General features: G+C 39.7%; 1 protein-coding gene across 2 annotated transcripts in view; it reads right to left on the minus strand.

Annotated features, from left to right (window-relative positions):
• Positions 1-4,982: 4,982 nt before the first annotated feature.
• ARHGEF6 (Rac/Cdc42 guanine nucleotide exchange factor 6) overlaps positions 4,983-18,996 on the minus strand; it is a 172,971-nt gene continuing 158,957 nt past the window's right edge. For both annotated transcript variants that reach the window (XM_054579556.1, XM_054579554.1), the window contains 2 exons: positions 8,541-8,595; positions 4,983-7,387 (listed from right to left, as the gene is read on the minus strand). In XM_054579556.1, coding sequence (XP_054435531.1) covers positions 7,247-7,387; positions 8,541-8,595 — 196 coding nt within the window. In that variant the 3' untranslated portion in view covers positions 4,983-7,246. The remainder of the gene's footprint in view (positions 7,388-8,540; positions 8,596-18,996) is intronic.

The raw sequence follows: 18,996 nt of genomic DNA on the forward strand, positions 1-18,996 counted from the left end.
AATATTCAAAGAAGAACTAACACTTACCACTCTCAAACGAATCCAAAAAAGTCAAGAAGAGGGAGGACTCCCAAACTCTTTTTTAAGAGGCCAGTATTATCCTAATTCTAACACCAGGGAAAGACACAACAAAGAAAGAAAATTACATGCCTATATCTCTGATGAACATTGATGCTAAAATCCTCAACAAAAATTGACAACTCAGATCCAGCAATACATTAAACAGATCATACACTATGATCAAGTGGAATTTATCCCAAATGCAAGTATAGTATAACATTTGCAAATCAATTAACATACTATATCACATAAACAAGAACAAAATCACATAATCATATCAACAGATGCTGAAAAGCATTTGATAAAATCCTGCACCCATTTATGATAAAAAACTCTCAGCAAAGTGGGAATATAGGGAGCATACCTCAACATAATAGAGACCATATACGAGAAACATATAGCCAACATCATACTCAAAGAACAAAAACTAAAAGCATTTCTCTTAAGATCAGGAACAAGACAACAATGCTCACTTTGATCACTCTTATTCAAAATAGTACTGGAATTTCTAGCCACAGTAATTAGACAAGAAAAAGAAATAAGAGCCCTCTTAATTGGAAAGGAGGAAGTAAAGCTGTCATTCTCAGACAACAGGATAGTGTCCATAGAAACCCTAGAGTCTCCACCAAAAAAATCTATGCAGCAAAGTAGTGAGATACAAAGTCAATATTCAGAAATTGATGGCATTGTTGTACACCAACAATGAAGTATCAGAAACAGAATCTAAGGAAAAAACTCCCATTTGCTATAGCAACAAGAAAGATAAAGTACCTAGGAATAAATTTAGCCAAGGATGTAAAATACCTGTACTCAGAAAACTGTAGAACAATGAAGAAATAAATTGAGGAAGATACAAATCAATGGACGCATATACTGTGTTCATGGATTGGAAGAATTAACATCATTAAAATGTCCATAATACCCAAAGCAATCTATAGATTAAACACAATTCCTATTAAAATACCAATGGCATGATCCTCAGATCTAGAAAAAATATTCCAAAAATTTATATGGAACCAAAAAAGACCCCAAATAGCCTCAGCAATCTGGAGAAAGAAGAACAAAGTTGGAGAGATCACAATACCTGGTATTAAACTGTACTACCATACAAGGCCTCTGTAATCAAAAGAGTCTGCTATTAGCATAAGAATAGACATATAGATCAATAGAACAGAATAGAGCGCCCAGAAATAAATCCATGTCTCTAAGGACAATTAATATTTGACAAAGGGGGTACAAGCATACAATGGAGTAAAAACTGTCTCTTCAATAAATCGTGTTGGGAAACTGGACTGGTAAATGCAAAAAAAATGAAACTCGACTACCAACTTACACCTTACACCAGAATGAACTGAAAATGGATAAATAACTTAAATATAAGTCATGATACCATAAAAGTCCTAGTGGAAAGCATGGGCAGTAAGATTTCAGACATCCCATGTGGCACTTTTTTTGCCGATATATCTCCTAATAAAGGAAAATTAAACAAATGAGACTACATGAAATTAAAAAGCTTCTTCATGGCTAAAGAAACCATCATCAAAATGCAAAGGGCACCGTCTGTATGGGAGAACATATTTGTCAATGATACATTTGACAAGGGTTTAATCTCCAAAATATATTAAAAACTCATATGACTCAACACAAGGAAAACAAACAACCCAATTAAAAAAAGGGCAAAGGACCTGAATAGACACTTCTCTAAGGAGGACATACAGATGGCCCATAGACATATGAAAGGATGCTCAATATCACTAGCCATCAGAAAGGTGCAAATTGAAAACCACAATGAGATATGACCTCACACCCATCAGAATGGTCATCATTAATAAATCAACAAACAAGTGCTGGTGAGATTGTGGAGAAAATAAAACCCTAGTACACTGTTGGTGGGAATGCAGACTGGTGCAGCCACTGTGGAAAACAGTATATTTCCTTAAAAAAATTAAAAATGTAACTGCCTTGTTACCCAGTGATTCCACTGCTGGGAATTTACCCTAAGAATCCTTAAATGCCAATTCAAAAGAACGTATGCACCTTGATGTTCACAGCAATGCTATTTACAATAGCCAAGCTCTGGAAACAGTCCAAGTGTCCATCAGTAGATGAGTGGATTAAAACACTGTGGTACATTTACACAATGGAATACTATGCAGCAGAAAGAAAGAAGGAATTCTTACATTTTGTGACAGCATGGATGGAACTGGAAACTATTATGCTAAGTGAAATAAGCCAGTCGGCAAAAGACAAATGCCATATGACCTCACTTACAAGTGGAATCTAATGAACAAACTAAACTAATGAGAAAAATATAACCAGAGACATGGAAACATGGGACAGACTGACAGTTGTATGAGTGGAGAAGGGAGGGGGGAATGAAGGAATGAAGGGGAAGGGGTTAGTCAAAGAACATGTATCAATGACTTATGGACATGAACAACGGAGAGGAGATAGACTGTGGGAGAGAGGGGTGAGCTGCGTGGAGGGTGGCAAAAGCAAAAAAAATTGGGACAACTCTAATAGAATAAACAATAAAAATTAAAAAATTAAAAGACAACCCACTGAATGGAAGAACATATTCATCAAATATATATCTGATAAGGAGTTAGTATCTAAACTTATAAAAACTCATACAACTCATCACAAAAAATCAAACAATCCAGTTAAAAAATGGGCAAATGACCTGAATATAGACTTCTCCAAAGAAGACATACAGATGGCCCATAGACATATGAAAAGATGCTCAATATAATTAATCATCAGAGAAATGCAAGTTAAAACCACAATGAGAGATCATCTCACACCTGTCAGAATGGTTGTCATCAATAAATCAACAAGCAACAAGTGCTGGCAAGGATGTGGAGAAAAGGGAACCCCTGTGCACTGTTGGTGGGAATGCAGATTGGTGCAGCTACAGTGGAAAAAAGTATGGAGATACCTCAAAAAGTTAAAAATGGAAATGCCTTTTGACCCAGTGATACCAGTTCTGGGAATATATCTGAAGAAACCTGAAACACTACTCTGAAAGAATGCTTCTCTATGTTCATTACTTCATTATTTACAATAGCCAAGATTTGGAAGCAGCCTAAATGCCCATCAGTAGATGAGTGGTTAAAATAGCTGTGGTACATTTATACAATGGAATACTACTTGGCCTTAAAAAGAAGGAAACTTTATCCTTTGCGACAGCAAGGATGGACCTAGAGAACATTATGCTAAATGAAATATGCCAGTCAGAGAAAGACAAATGCCATACAATTTCACTTATATGTGGAATCTAATGAACAAAATAAGCTAATAAACAAAATAGAAACACACCTGTAGATACAGAGAACAGACTGACAGCTATCAGTGAGGAGGGGGGTTGTGGGGCTGGGTAAAGAAGGTGAAGGGATTAAGCCAAAAAAAAAAGTACCTCATAAACACAGACAACAGTATAGTGACTACCAGTGAGAAAGGGGGTGGGCAGATGTAGAAAAGAGTAAAGGGGGGATAAAGTGTAATGGAAGGAGACTTGACTTTGGGTGGTAAACACAAGATACAATATACAGATGATGTATCATAGAATTGTACATCTGAAACCTATATAATTTTATTAACCAATGTTACCCCAATAAATTCAAGGAAAAAAGTGAAGGAGAAATAAATACTTTTTCAAGTGAGATAAAGAAAGGAAGAACATGGATACAATAGCCAGACAGACCAGGATTTCAAATTTCAGCTCCACACATACTAGCATTTTGTTTAACATCTGTGCCTCGGTTCATTTATGAGATAGGGTTAACAACAGTGAATACCTCCTAGGGTTGTGAGGATTACATGAGTTTAATGATGTAAAATACTCAGTACGGAGCCTAATACACAGGAGTTGCAATGTTACATCCATTGCTTCAGAATAAAAAACATAAATCACTAAAGATATCTCAGCAGAAAAGCAGTATGAGGTGTCTACAAAATTGTTGGCTACAGAAACAGAAGTCAGGGGCCTGCCATTGGACTAATGGCTTCAAAGTCATATCACTGCAGTTGTGATCCAAATCTAGTTTTGGAAGGTGCTGCTGCTTCTATTGTTAGCACTCCTACCACTATAGTTTCTCACTCAAAAGACTGTAAGTACACACACTGGAAAGTGGAGTACGGAAACCACAAACTTATCCTTGGAACTGCCAGCCACCCACCTAGCCCCAGGAAGATACCCTCTGCCTAACTTACATCTTCTAAATATTGTGCAAAAGCATATCATTGACAGAACTGAAAATGTATCAGAACCCACTTTGTATCCAAAACCTAGTTGCAACGGAGTCTGGGGGGAGGTGGGGGGGGGGGTGTGTGTGTGTGTGTGTGTGTGTGTGTGTGTGTGTGTGTGTGTGTGTGTGTGTGTGTGTGTGTGTGTGTGTGTGTCTGGGGGGAGGGGTGTGTGTGTGTGTGTGTGTGGCCTCCCAGGGGGAACATAAAAAGGGTAGGAATGGATGCTGAGTAGCAACAGATAATATCCAGAGCATCTATCTTCAGAGCGAGCAAATATATTTTTCCTGACTCTTGACACCAACATTCCAACTGTGGTAAAAATATAAGATATCACTGATAGACAAAATCCTGCAAAATGTAAAGAGGGACAGGGGATAAATTTGTTCAGGAAAATAGATCTCTCTCTAGCATTGGAAGGAAAATGGAGAGAAGTACAAAACAGTGTATAGGTTGGGACCAGAAGGAGAGGCGTGAAGGTTCTGTCTCATGGCATGTATTATTTGTATAAACTGGGGAGCAAATGTCATTTTACCTGAGTAAAAAAGGTCAAAGCTGGTTATGAGGCCTGATGGTGAGGGAAATAGAAAAGTAAGCTGCTATAAGAAATCTTTCTATATACCAGCTCACAAAATTAATTAATTAATTAATTGATATAAAAAGAAACACAGCACTAATTTTATAAAGGATTATTATTCTTATTTATTGAAAATTTTAATTTTAAAAGTCTTCAAAATAAAAACAAATTAGAAAATTTGAGCCTGTGTAAGAAGAAACATGACAGAAGAGAAACTGACAGGCCTCTAAGGGCAACAATTTAATTATAGGGTAACAGAAACCCATTTATAGAGTTTTGTAAACAACACAACTATGGAGACACTGCTCTCAGGTTAACATGGCTTCATTTCCTTTTATATTATTGGTTAGTGTGTGAGTGTGGACACCACTCTGCACAAGCTTCATTACCCAGAGTACCAAGGGCCTCTCATCAGAAGGGCCAAGTCCCCAAAACATGCATATATACATCACTCTAAAATAAAGACCTTTCAATATTTTACGCTATACCTTATCAACTTAAATATTTTGTAATTGCAAAATTTTTTCCTATGGATATAGTTTGCACATCTATTGCAAGCCATTGATTAACCACAGACAGAGCAAATGCTAAGATCTGTGTTGATTTTAATTTTTAAGTGAAGGATGGCTTACCTATAGTGCTGTGCTTAAAAACAGAACAATAGCCAATTCCTAGAAATCTTCACTCTTCAGTTTTTAAAGACAGCTGTGTGTGGGTGGCTGATGCTGGACTGTTGGAATAGGCCAATTCCTCTGAATAGTATAGTTTCTGCTGTGCAGCAAGCAGTCAACAGCCCTGTACCATGTAGCAATGGGAACTTGATACCCCCTCGCCCCAAGCACTAGAAAGAAGAAGGACTTAGCAAGCTGGGGAGCAGTTCAAGCTTTAAGTTTGGTTTCTAAACAATATTTGCAAAACCCATATTATAGGCACCCATCAGATATATGTGGAAGAGAACTTTGATTAGTCCACAGGCCCTTTGTCTCTCTTTCCAGTGATCTTCCCCACCCAGCCAAATTCCACCTTTTTGAGAGAGATAACCTTTGGCTGACTTTCAACTGGGTGGAGTTTGGATGTTTGCTGCTCTTCTGTGACCATCTTCTAAATATGATTTGTCACAGCTCTAATTTCTGACATACTTACAAAGCAATGGTTTGATTTGATGAGCAACTTGAGTAAACTAGTTCCAAATAATCAGCTTCACTAGTAACCAGCACACAGCTACTAGAGAGGACCTCTTTTTTTGTGTGTTTTTTTTGTGTGTGTGTTTTTTTTTTTTTTTGGTCTGGATATACAAACTGGAACAACAGCACATTTCTACAAATAATGCTTAGAGGTCGATGAACATTACAGCTTCTGATAGCATATATGGGAGAGCAATAAAATTAATCAAAGCTGTCTACTAGGGCACAATATCTCCTCAATGACAAATTGTTTTAAAGATGAGAAGTTGCAATTTGAATATGCAATGTAGATAAAGTACCTTCTCACAGTCTATATTTTTAGAAAGTGAGCAAAGCACACACATACTAGTTTACACACCACTTGGTATGGTTGGCTAAAAGCACAGGGGAGATAAAAAACTAGCGCACTTGCAGAAGGTTAGAGGAAAATCCTAACATGTACCAGAGAAGAGGTTGTCAACTCTGCTGCTCAAAGTACTGTCCAGTGCAATTTGCTAATGGATTTGGTGTTGGCAAGAATGATCAGAGCTTCTGACCCAGAGAGTTAAAATGTAAACCAACACAAAAGAAATAAGGGCTCTACTGTCTTCTTGATCTTTTAGAGTACATCAGGTAGTAATAAAAAAAAAAACAACTGTGTATTGAGGGGTGGCACATGATGGTCCAGGGAAGGGCAGCTCGATCTCTGGGCTAATGTGTTTGTCCTTCACCCTACTCTAGTCATAGCTCAAAAATATTTGCCATCAGTAAATTAGGTATTGAGGAGCTTCCATGTACAGGAAATCGTTGCAGATAGCCAAGTTCACCTTTAATAAGTCATGGCCAGCTGCTTTGGGCTAGTAGCCAGCTCCAAAAGGGTAATTGTTGTTAAAGAGGCACTATGAATTGAAGGCCATCAGAAGGCCACTTAAGTCATTTGCCTACATTAGCTTCCCTTTTGTTACTGAATGGAAAAAACACTGGGGAGACTTCTACCACCACCACTTTCTTTTACCCCTGTTGAAAAAAATGTAACCAACCATCCAATAACCAAAAAACAACAAACACCCAAGCAACAGAGGGAAGGGAGCTGACTCAAATACAAAATAAAAAACAAAGAAATGAGCAAACTGAGCCAAATCATTCAGCTGGACATTTCAAGAAGCACTGAAGGCACACCCTGCCCAGGTGCACAGTAATGTTATGGAAGGATGGAGGTCTTGCTACTGGACTCAGCCCGAATACACTCATCAGTTTGCTTCAACAGCCTCCGGACCAACTTTTCTAGGTCCCTTCTTGATTTCAATTCTTCTTCCAGGCATTGCTTCATTCTTTTATTCTCCTATGATGGGAAAAGACTTGATTACTAAACACAGGAACCCCTTCTCTGGGTTCCTTCTGCTCATCCTCTTGGCAGCCTTCACTACTGACTATACTTTTCTTCCCCAAACTCCTCTTCCTCAGCTCCTAACACAAGGCAGCCTCTTAATTTTCCTACATCTCTCTGATGAATCTTTTGCAACCTTCTTCCTTGAAATATAAGCATTCCTGAAGGCTCTGGCCCTCGCCCTCTGCTAATTTAATACTTTTTGTTTAGTGTATATTCTCTTTCAAATCAAGTATCTATTAAGAAGCCTACCAAATCTCTTTGGTACTTACCTCATCTTGTCTCATTAGAGCTGGATCCAGAGATCCCAATGTCAGATTGGTATTTCTCCTTAGATGTGTATTGAGTCCCCAAACACATTATGTCCTAAAGTCAAGTCTATCTATGTCACCCCCAAATTCTCTTCCTCTTGTGATTGCTGATCTCCATGAAGGACATCACCATATCAAACTAGATACCAAGGTAATAAACTTCATCTTCAATCCCTGACTCTTTCTTAATCCCAACATTATACCATCATTTTCCATGGGGTCTAATTCTGCAATATGCCTTCCTTTATATTCGTTTTCCTCCTCTGCAGCCTCAGTAGCACTGCCTTAGGTCAGGACTTCATCATGTCTTCCCTGAGTTTGTAATAACCTCATAAGTGGTCTTCCAGCATCTGGTCTCTCTCACTTCCAACCCATCCTTTACCCTGTCACCGGGTACAGTCAGTCCTCAAATACAAGGAAATGTGTACATCATAAAATACTGGATCACATCTGCACAGGACACACAAATTATAATTTATGATTCTGGTTAACTTACATGTTCACAAATGACTTTTTTCTTAAGTTCTGTTTACAAATGTCATGAAGCATGAAAGTTGTAACCAAGTTTGGGACCCTTCTGTAAATCATTAAATATGCACATAAGCAAGCCTCAGAAGTTTCACCCGAAGGCTACATGGTAAAATCAACAAAACCCACCTTGATGACACAAGGAAGACAAAAATCCTCACCTCACCATTTTGGTCCTGGACCTTTCCTGTGAGCATCTAGTGGTGTGTGACAAGGAAAAGGGAGTAGTCCTGTTATGATCTGAAAAAAATACTTTTATATTTCATTACCTGTTTCAGTTCTTTCACCTCATCCTTCAAGGCATAAACAGTGTCAACGAGGCTCCTAAAACATAAAAGTTCAGAGATTAATATCTGGCACTGAAGTACTGTTAAGTAATACTTAACAAGAAAAGCAGCTTTATAGAAATACAGATCCCGAAAAGCAGTGGATTTTCTACCTGATTGGAAGAGATACTGCTATTAATGGTCCTTGTGCTTCTCATTGTTATGGGTTCACCGCCACCACCACACATGCTCATGAAAACACCATGTCATTGCACCTTTTCTGTACTTTCCTCCTCTTTTGCCACTTGTTTCCCAGATTGAGTGAGTACAACAAAAAGAGCCTAGGACTTACCACCAGGTTTTGCTTCTCTCTTTGGGGCAGATATGAACACCCACCTAATGTATAATGTGAGGTGTCACAGAGCCCTACCAATCTTACAATATCTGTGCTATAGCATTGCTCTTCTCACCTGTCTGAACTTAGGTGACTCTACATGACACAAATCAAGAGCATTATTTATGGAAGATCTCATATATTCCAGGGAAAGATAAAGCACCCTGGCTGAGTCATGGAGCAGTCATTTCCTTTCTGGCTCTCTCTCTCTGGACAAGGGCTTTAGAGATTTGGGTTCCAGGTTTAACCCTATTACTTACCAGACCTCTAACCTTCAGTAACCAGTTTTCACATCATCCTTTCTTGGTCTTACTTTCTTCACAAAGAAAATGAGGCTAATACCATATTCCACTGAAAAATATCATAAGTTGTTGTACAGGCCTTCCTCCCACCCAATCTGCAGGTGCAGGTGAGTTGCAAGTCTGAGATCCATCAACCTGGCAAACACTGCTCACTCTACTCTGTTGATCCCCTGAGACCCGACCACACACAACTTGAGCACTGGTCTGAACATTTTTCAGCAGCTGTTTCTCACAAGTGGCTGGCATCAGCCCACACTGCAGACTTTAGCTGGAATCTATTAAAGGTCCACAAACCCCAAACAAGCAGCAGCTGGTTTTGGCATGGCCTGTTCCTCTTGCTGAGTAGGACTAAGCCTGGTACTAGTGGCAGCCAGCCTCATTTCACAGCATAGTTCTCCCAGGCACCTCCACAACCAGCACAAGAAGCTACCAATCTCACATCACCTTGTAGCTCCTACCAGGTGGTTGTAGGCCAGGCACAGTCATTGGCTGACCTTGGTCTTCACCAGGGACACTGCTGAGAGGTCCTAGAGCCAATATACCCAGTGCCCAGCTTCAAATCACATTAAGACTATGACCCAATTGGCTCAAAAAATGACACAATCAAAGGATGAACTTAGCAGATACCAGAACTCCAATAAAGCAAATTCTACTCCATGAAATCAGCCCATTATAACAGCACATCCATTGTAATCATTCTCAGCCAGCTGGCCTGGAGACCAATCCTACCCACTGATGCATCAACAACCAAGGCTCAACTAAAACCAGAGGCCGCACATGACCCACACAAGGGACAGCCCTGCAGCTCTCAGCTCAGGTGACCAAGGGAACTGTACCACTGGGTCCAACAGAACATGTACTACCTAAGGTCACCTGCCAATAAATGGTGGCAGAACCACCATTTAATACATAGAAACTAACACAGGGAGGCAATCAGAAAACAGGGACAAAGAAACATGTCACAAAAGAAATAATAGGACAAAACTCCAGAAAAAGCACTAAACAAAATGGAGTAACCAGTCTACCAGATACAGTGTTCAAAACAGTGATTATAAGGATGCTCAATGAATTTAAGGAACAAAGAGATGAACTCAGTGAGAACTTACAAAAAGAGATAGAAAACATTTTAAAAACAGTCATAAATGAGAACACAATAACTGAAATGAAGAATACATTACATGGAATCAACAAGAGATTAGGTGAAACAGTGAATCAAATCAGTGATTTTGAAGACAAAGTAGCAGAAAACACTTAATAGGAATAGCAAAAACAAAAAGATTTAAAAATATGAGTATCATTTAAGGGACCTCTTCTCTTGGACAATGTCAAATGTTAACATTTGCATCATAGGGGTACCAGAAGGAGAAGAAAGAGAGCAAGAGGTTGAAAACCTATTTGAAGAAATAATGATGGAAAGCTTCCTTCTCTAAACTGGTAGAGGAAATAGACATACAAGTCCAGGAAGGATAGAAAATCCCCAGCAAGATGAATCCAAAGAGGCCTACATGAAGGCACATCATAGTTAAAATGGCAAAGGTTAAAGACACTGAGAATCTTAAAAGCAGCAAAAGAAAAGCAGTTAACTACAAGGAAGCTCCCATAACACTGTCAGCTGATTTCCCAACAAAAAATTTTTCTGGCCAGAAGATGTGGGCACAGATTATTCAAACTGATGAAAAAACAAGGAAATACAACCAAGATTACTTATACCCAGCAACACTATCATTTAGAATCGAAGGAGAGATAAGGTGCTTAGCAGAGATGAGAAACAAAAGGAGTTCATTGACACCAAACCAGTAGTACAAGAAATGTTCAAGGGAGTTCTAGAAGAAGATGATGGGGAAAAAAGTAAAAAAAAATACATAATAAAAGTGCAATAATTACAAACCTATTGATTTTGGATCCAAGACAGCAGAAGAGTAAGTGGAAGCTATGCTAACCTCTTTCCAGAACCAGTCTGGAATTACAACTAAATTGTAGACAAATCATCTTGAATAACCAACTTAACACTAGCTGGAGAGAAACCTTACAACCATGGACAGACAGAAGAAAACACTTCAGCACAACGTGACTGGTAGGGAGTGTGGAAGAGACATGAGAGGGTTGGCTGGGCTCCCACGATGGCAGCTGAAAAGCCAGAGATATTTTAGCTGCAGTGAGATTCCCCCTGAAAAGTGTGGGGTCTAAACCCCAAGCTTGGCTCCCCAGCCTATGGTACCAGAGCCAGAAAGGAACCCAGATAACATCAAGCTGTGAAAAAGCAGCAGGGGTTTTGTCCACCAGGGAGAGACGGCTGGAGGTGCAGAGAGCCTTTAAAAGACCCAAAGCACAAAATTTTGTTTGCAGCCAATTACTCTGGGTGCCATCAAAGGGAGGGCAGAGTGGGCTAGAGGTGGCTGAGGAGAGTCTAGGGTAGCTGGCTCTTGGGAGAGAACTGAGGGAATAGCTTCCAGGATCCATGCACTGAGTCATTCCCCATGCTGCAGGGGCCATTACTCTCAGGCAGACACTCCTCTCTGAATGGCATTGGCCTGAGGGGAAGCAATATCCCAGCCCACAGGAATTACTCTTCCCCACACTTCTGAAGCAGTCAGACTTAAGCAGACTTACAGATTGATTAGAATGACAACTGATCGGTTTAAAACCTGATTAGTTTAATATCAAAGGGGGAAAACACAAAGAAGCAGCCAAAATGGGAAGACAAAGAAACAGACCCCAAATTAAAGAACAAGAAAATTTCCAGAAAACTAGATGAAATGGAAGTAAGCCACTTATCAGAAATAAGACCAACAACACTGAAAGGAAAAGAAATGAACAGAGACAAGAGGGATGGAGGCGGGGGACAGGGGAAAAGGAAGGGAATGGGAGGGTCGGGGAACATGTAGCAAGGTCTCATGGACAAAACCAAAGGGGAAGGATTGAGGAAGAGAGGGGGGAAGGGGCAGGGGAAGGTGGTGGGGGGAAGGCAAAGACAAATGTATTTGAAAAAATAAAGAGAGTTTAGAATAATGATTATAAGGATAATCAACACCATGAAAAAAGATAAGAGAAACCACAAAAAAGGATCGGTCAAAAAAACATAATGCAATATCTGAGATAAAAATACACTGGATGGAATAAACAGTAGGTTAGAAGAAGCAGATATTGAACCAGTGTTTTGGAAGGCAAGGTAGAAAGAAACAATCAGGCAGAGCAGCAAAAAGAAAAAAAATTAATAAAAAGAGGAGAACTTAAGAAACATCTTGGACAACATTGAAGCATAAGGACCTCCACATCATGGGAATACCAGAAGGAGAAGAGAGTGAACAAGAGATTGAGAATCTATTTGAACAAAGAATGACAGAAAATTTCCCTAATCTGGTGAAGGAAAAAGTCACACAAGTCTAGGAAACTCAGACAATCCAAAACAAGTTGGATCCAAAGAGGACTACAATGAGACACATCATAATTAAAATGACAAGGCTTAAAGATGAGGAGAGAAACCTAACAGCTACAAGAGAGAAGCAGAAAGTTACCTATAAGGGAGCACCAATTAGACTTTCATCTTCTTACTCATCAGAAACATTTCAGGCCAGAGGAGAGTGGCATGAAATATTCAAGGGGATGAAAAGCAAGGACCTACAACCAAGCCTACTTTACACTGCAGGCTATCATTTAAAATCAAAGGAGAAGTAATGAACTTCCCAGACAAGACAAAGCTAAAGGAGTTTGTTAACACCAAATCAATACTGCAACAAATGTTAAAGGATTTGCTTTAAGAAGAAGAAGAAAAAGGAAGAATCAAGAAGGTGGATGAGTGAGTGGAAGTCACACTGACCTCCTCCCAGGACCAACCCAGAATTACAACAAAATTGTGGAGAAATCACCTGGAACAAATAACTGAACAATAGCAAGAGAGGAACTTTATAACCTTGGACAGACAGAAGAATCAGCTTTAGCAAAACTAACTGGTAAGGAATGTGGTAGAGACTCAAGAACGTGGAAGGGGTGCCCACGGTGGCAGCACCAGATGGACATTGAAACAGCCAGCTGGATCCCCCTGAGAAGAGAGGGGTCTAAACCATAAGTGGGGATCTCCATTTGACAACACTAGAGCCCAAAAAGTTCACACATAACAGCCAGCTGCAAAAAGCGGCAGGGCTGCTCTCTGCCAGAGACAGGTGGCTGGGGATGCAAAGAGTTGTTTAAAGGGCCAATGAATAAATTTTATTTGCAGACACTTAGCCTGGTCTCCAGCAAAAGTGAGGGCAGAATAGGCAGGAGATGCCTGAGGAGAGACTGGGAAAGGAGGCTTTGGGGAGAGAACTGAGAGAGTAGCTGGTAGGATCCCAGAGCTGACGCATCCCCCATACAGCAGCAGTCATCTTGGTCATGCAGATCACTGCCCTGTGCTGCAACAGTGTGAGAGGACCCAATAACCCCTTACCCCTAAGGAGGGACTCAGCCCTGTCCTGTGGTATCTGTAAGCTGGCCTGCTGAGTGCAGAGTGACTAGATTGACAGCTAAAGGAGACAGCTACAGACAGTAGATTCCTGAAGCCTCGAACAGACTGCCTAAGGTCAGACAGGGATGACATCAGACATCATCAGAGGCAGATCCAGAAAGGAAAAACAGCAGTCTCCTACCATAGAAGTTCATACCACAAAGTGAGGAAATCAAGACAGATCATCTTAAGAAGCAGAGCAAAAGAGAAGAGTCTCACAAAGAATGGGAAGACAAAGAAATATACTCCACTAGAAGGGAAAAGAGGAATCCCCACAGAGAGAACTAAATGAAATAGAGGCAAGTAAATTATCACATTGAGTTCAAAACAATGGTTCTAAGGAAGCTCAATGAGATCAGTGAGCTCAGAGACAACTACCAAAAACTACAGGGAAACTATGAGGAACTTACTGCAAACTATATCAGCATAAAAAAAAAAAACATAGAAACTATCAGGAAGATACAAGAGGAAATGAAGAATACAATTTCTGAATTGAAGAACACAGTAGAAGGAATCCAAAGCAGGCTAGATGAAACTGAGGACCGAATCAGTGTGCTGGAGGACAAGGTAGAAAGAAGCTCCCAGAGAGAGCAAGAAAATGAAAAAAGACTCAAAAAGACAATGCAAAGAAGCAAGGAAAATATGACCAGCAACACTGAAAGGAAAAGAAATCAACAGAGACAAGAGGGAAGGAGGGGGCAGGGAAAGGGAAGGGAAGGGGAAAGTCAAGGAACATATAGCAAGGACTCATGGACAAAACCAAAGGGGAAGAGCTGAGGGAGGGAAGGTGGGAGGGGGCAAGGGAAAGAGGTGGGGGGAAAGCAGAGACAAATGTATTTAAAAAGTAAATAAATTAATTAAAAAAAAAAAGAATGAAGAGGCATTGAGGGAAATGCAGGACAACCTGAAATGTAATAATATCTGCATAATAGATATACCAGAAGGAGAAGAGGATGAGGAAGGGATAGAGAACCTGTTTGAAAAAGTAATGATGGAAAACTTCCCTCATTGGAGGAGAGAAAAAGTCACACAAGTCCAGGAAGCACAGAGAGTCCCACTCAAGAAAAACCCAATGAGACCCACTCCAAGACACATCATCATTAAAATGGCAAATATCAAAGACAAAGTGAGAATCCTAAAAGCAGCAAGGAAGAAAGAGGTAGTAACATATAAGGGAGCCCCAGAACGGCTAGCACCTGACTTCTCAACAGAAACACAGCAAGCCAGAAGGGAATAGCAAGAAATATTCCAAGTCATGAAAAGCAAAGGCCTGCAACTAAGACTGCTCTACCCAGCAAGGCTCACAATTAAAATGGAAGTTGAAATAAGGGGTTTCCCTGACAAAAGAAGGCCAAAAGAATACACCTCCACCCAACCAGCACTGCAAAACAGGCTAAAGGGACTGCTTTAAGGAGATGAAGAAAAAGAGTCTGTGAATACTCAGTTCCTTTCACAGTCACCAATACTTGATATTACCAATATTTTTAATACTTATTAATTGGATTGTGACCATGATGTTATTTTGTTCCTTTATTATTTGTTGAAACTAAACCTGTTTTTGTAGATTTCTTTCCTATTTCTATCATTTTTAAAAAGCTTTAAATGACTTTTTGGTATTGTTTATCCATTTTTTGACTAAATGTTTGTAGAATTTTTGCCCTAAAAAATGAGCAAAAAATTATTAACCCTTTTTTAGATGTGTTTAAAGTACTTTCCTATTCTATTACTTGGCCTTTAACATTTTTAATATGTATATTACTATATAGTCTTAAATGTTTAATATAGTCATATTATCAATATTTTACTTTATAGCTTCTGGTTTGAATATGTTACTTCAGGGTAAGAAAAACGTTATTTTGAATTTTCTCTGAAAACTCTTTAGATTTTACATATCGATTTTCAACTTACCTGAATATTTTTTGTATAATGTGTGAAATAGGGCTCTGTATTTGTTTTATTTCAAGTAATAGTGGTCCATGAACTTTTTTGTGGAATAAGCCTTATTTTCCCCATTGATTTGAAATATCAATTTAATCCTTTATTACATTGTTAGACAGAAATATACATTGGTTTCTAGAATGCTCATTTTATTTCATTGATCTACTTCATTATTTCTGTGCTGGTGTCATGTTGTTTTAATTACTGAGATTTTATAATGAATTTAAATTTTTAAATATTTTATAATGGATTTTTATATTTAAAAATAAATAAACAAAATCAATCTGCATTTAAAAAAGAAAGAAAGAAAGAAGGAACTTCTACCTTTTGCAACAAAATGGATGGAACTGGAGAATATTATGCGAAGTAAAATAAGCCAGTTGATGAAAGACAAATACCATATGATCTCACCTATAAGTGGCATCTATTCAACAAAGTAAACTAATAAACAAAATAAACCACAGGCAAGGAAACATGGAGCAGACTGAAAGTGACCAGAGGGGATGGAGAAGGACAGTGATGGAAAGAAGAAGGGACTAGACAAAGAACATGTATGAGTGACCCATGGACATGGACAACAGAGTGGGAATTGACTGTGGGAGAGGGGGGTGGGAAGGGATGGGTGGAGGAGGGCCAAGGGGGAAATTGAGACAACTGTAATTGAATAAACATGATTTAATAATAAAATTTAAATAAAAGAAGAAGAAGAAAGAGAGAAAGGAAAAAAACAGAGGGAAACAGTCTAATAATAAAATGGCACTACATACGTATCTATCAATAATCACATTAAATGTAAATGGCTGATATGCTTCAATCAAGAGATGGAGGGTAGCTGAATGGATTAGAAAACAAGACTCACATATATGCTGCCTCCCAGAGATCCATCTCAGATCAAAATATACATACAGACAAAAAGTAAAGGGTTGGAAAAAGGTATTTCATGCAAATGGAAAAGAAAAAAAGCTAGGGTAGCAGTACTTATATCCAACAAAACAGACTTTAAAACCAAGGCTTAAGAAAGAGACAAAGAAGGACACTACATAATGATAAAGGGAACAATCCAACAAGAGGCTGTAACCCTAGTAAACATTTATGCACCCAACAGAGGAGCCCCTAAATATGTAAAGCAAATCTTAATTGACATAAAAGTAGAGATCTACAGATATACAGTCATAGTTGGAGATTTTAACATTCCACTGACTTCAATGCATAGATCTTCCAGGCAGAAAATCAACAAGGAGACTGGCCTTAAATAACACAGTAGATGAAATGGATTTAACTGATATCTTCAGAGCATTTCACCTCAAAGCAGCAGAACATACATACTTTTCAAGTGTACATTGAACGTTTTCTAGGATAGACCACATGCTAGGACACAAAACAAGTCTCAACAAAATTAAGAAGATTGAAATCATATCAAGCACCTTCTCTGACCACAATACTATGAAACTAGAAATAAATCACAAGAAAAACACTGAAAACACACAAAGACATGGAAGCTAAATGTCATGTTATTAAACAATGAATAGGTCAACAATGAGATCAAGGAAGAAATCAAAAGACACCTTGAAACAAATGAAAATGAGAACAGAACAATCCAGAATCTGTGGGACACTGGGAAAGCAATCCTAAGAGGGAAATTCATAGCTATACAGGCTTATCTCAAAAAAAAAAGGGGGGGGGCTCAAATAAATAATGTAGCTTTACACTTAAACTTCAGAGAGAATCAAGATGGCGGAGGAGTGACTGGAAGTCACACTGACCTCCTCCCAGGAACAACCTGGAATTACAACTAAATTGGGGAGAAATCACCTGGAACAAAAAACTGAACAATAGAGTGAGAGAAGCCTTGTAATCTCAGAGATAGGAGAATCGGCTTTAGTGCAATCTAACTGGTAAGGAGTACAGTACAGACCTGAGGAGGCGGGCGGGGTGCCCACAGGCGGCAGCTCCAGAAGGATATTGAAATGGCCAGTTGGATCCCTGTGAGAAGACTGGGGTCTAAACCAAAAGTGGAAATCTCTAGCCCACAGCACCAGAGCCCAAAAAGTACACAACAAACAGCCAGCTGAGAAAAGCGGTAGGGTTGCTCTCTACCACAGACAGGCGGCTGGAGACACAAAGAATTGTTTAAAGGGCCAACGCAAAATTTTTATTTGCAGCCACTTGCCCTGGTCTCCAGCAAAGGCAGGGACAGAGTGGGCTGGAGATGCCTGGGGATGGACTGGAAAAGGAGGCTTTGGGGAGAGAACTGAGGCAGTTGCCGGGGGGATCTCGGTGCTGACTCATTCCCCATGTAGCAGCAGCTATCTTGGTCTGGCAGAGACCACGCCCCCTGAGCGGCACCAGCATCAAATGACCAAATAGCCCTGCCTCCAGGTGGGATTCCACCCCACCCCTTGCTATCTAAGCTGCGGGCTGTGTGCAGAGTGGCAGCCACAGACAGTAATACCTTTGCGAATGGGGGCACAGAGAATTCTGGCAAAACTTGAGGATAGACTGGGGGCAGAGGCTTTGGGGAGAGAACTGAGAGAGTAGCCAGCGGGATCCCAGTGAGTACTCCTCCCCCATAAGGCAGCGGTGTGAAAGGACCCAATAACCGCACCCCCAGGAGGGACTCCGCCCCACCCTGAGCTGTCTTTAAGCCGGACTTCTGAGTGCAGAGTGAGTAGGTTAACAGTTGAAGGAGACAGCCACAGACAGTAGATTACTGGAAGTCTCAAACAGACTGCCTAAGGTCTGACAGGGATGACATCTGACATCATCAGAGGCAGATCCAGAAAGTAAAAACATCGGTCTCTTACCATAGAAGATCACACCACAAAGTCACGAAATCAAGACAGATCAACTTAAGAATCAGAAGCAAAAGAGAGGAGAGTCACAAATAATGGGAAGTCAAAGAAATATACCCCACTCGAAGGGAAAGGAGGAATCCCAGAAAGAGAAATAAATGAAATAGAGTCAAGTAAACTATTGGATATTGAATTCCAAACAACAGTTCTAAGGAAGCTCAATGAGCTTAGTGAGCTCAGAGAGAACTACAAAAACTACAGGGAAACCATGAGGAACTTACTACAAACTATATCAGCATAAAAAAACATAGAAACTATCAGTAAGATACAAGAGGAAATGAAGAATACAATTTCTGAATTTAAGAACACAGTCAAAGGAACCCAAAGCAGACTAGATGAAGCTGAGGACTGAATCAGCGAGCCGGCAGACAAGGTAGAAAGAAGCTCCCAGAGAGAGCAAGAAAATGAAAAAAGACTAAAAAAGAAGAAGAGGCGTTGAGGGAAATGCAGGACAACCTGAAACATAACAATATCCGTATAATAGGGAAAT

Source organism: Pteronotus mesoamericanus, unplaced genomic scaffold, assembly GCF_021234165.1.
Source record: "Pteronotus mesoamericanus isolate MK-2021 breed Mesoamerican mustached bat unplaced genomic scaffold, CSHL_Meso_final contig_55, whole genome shotgun sequence".
Classification (NCBI taxonomy): domain Eukaryota; kingdom Metazoa; phylum Chordata; class Mammalia; order Chiroptera; family Mormoopidae; genus Pteronotus; species Pteronotus mesoamericanus.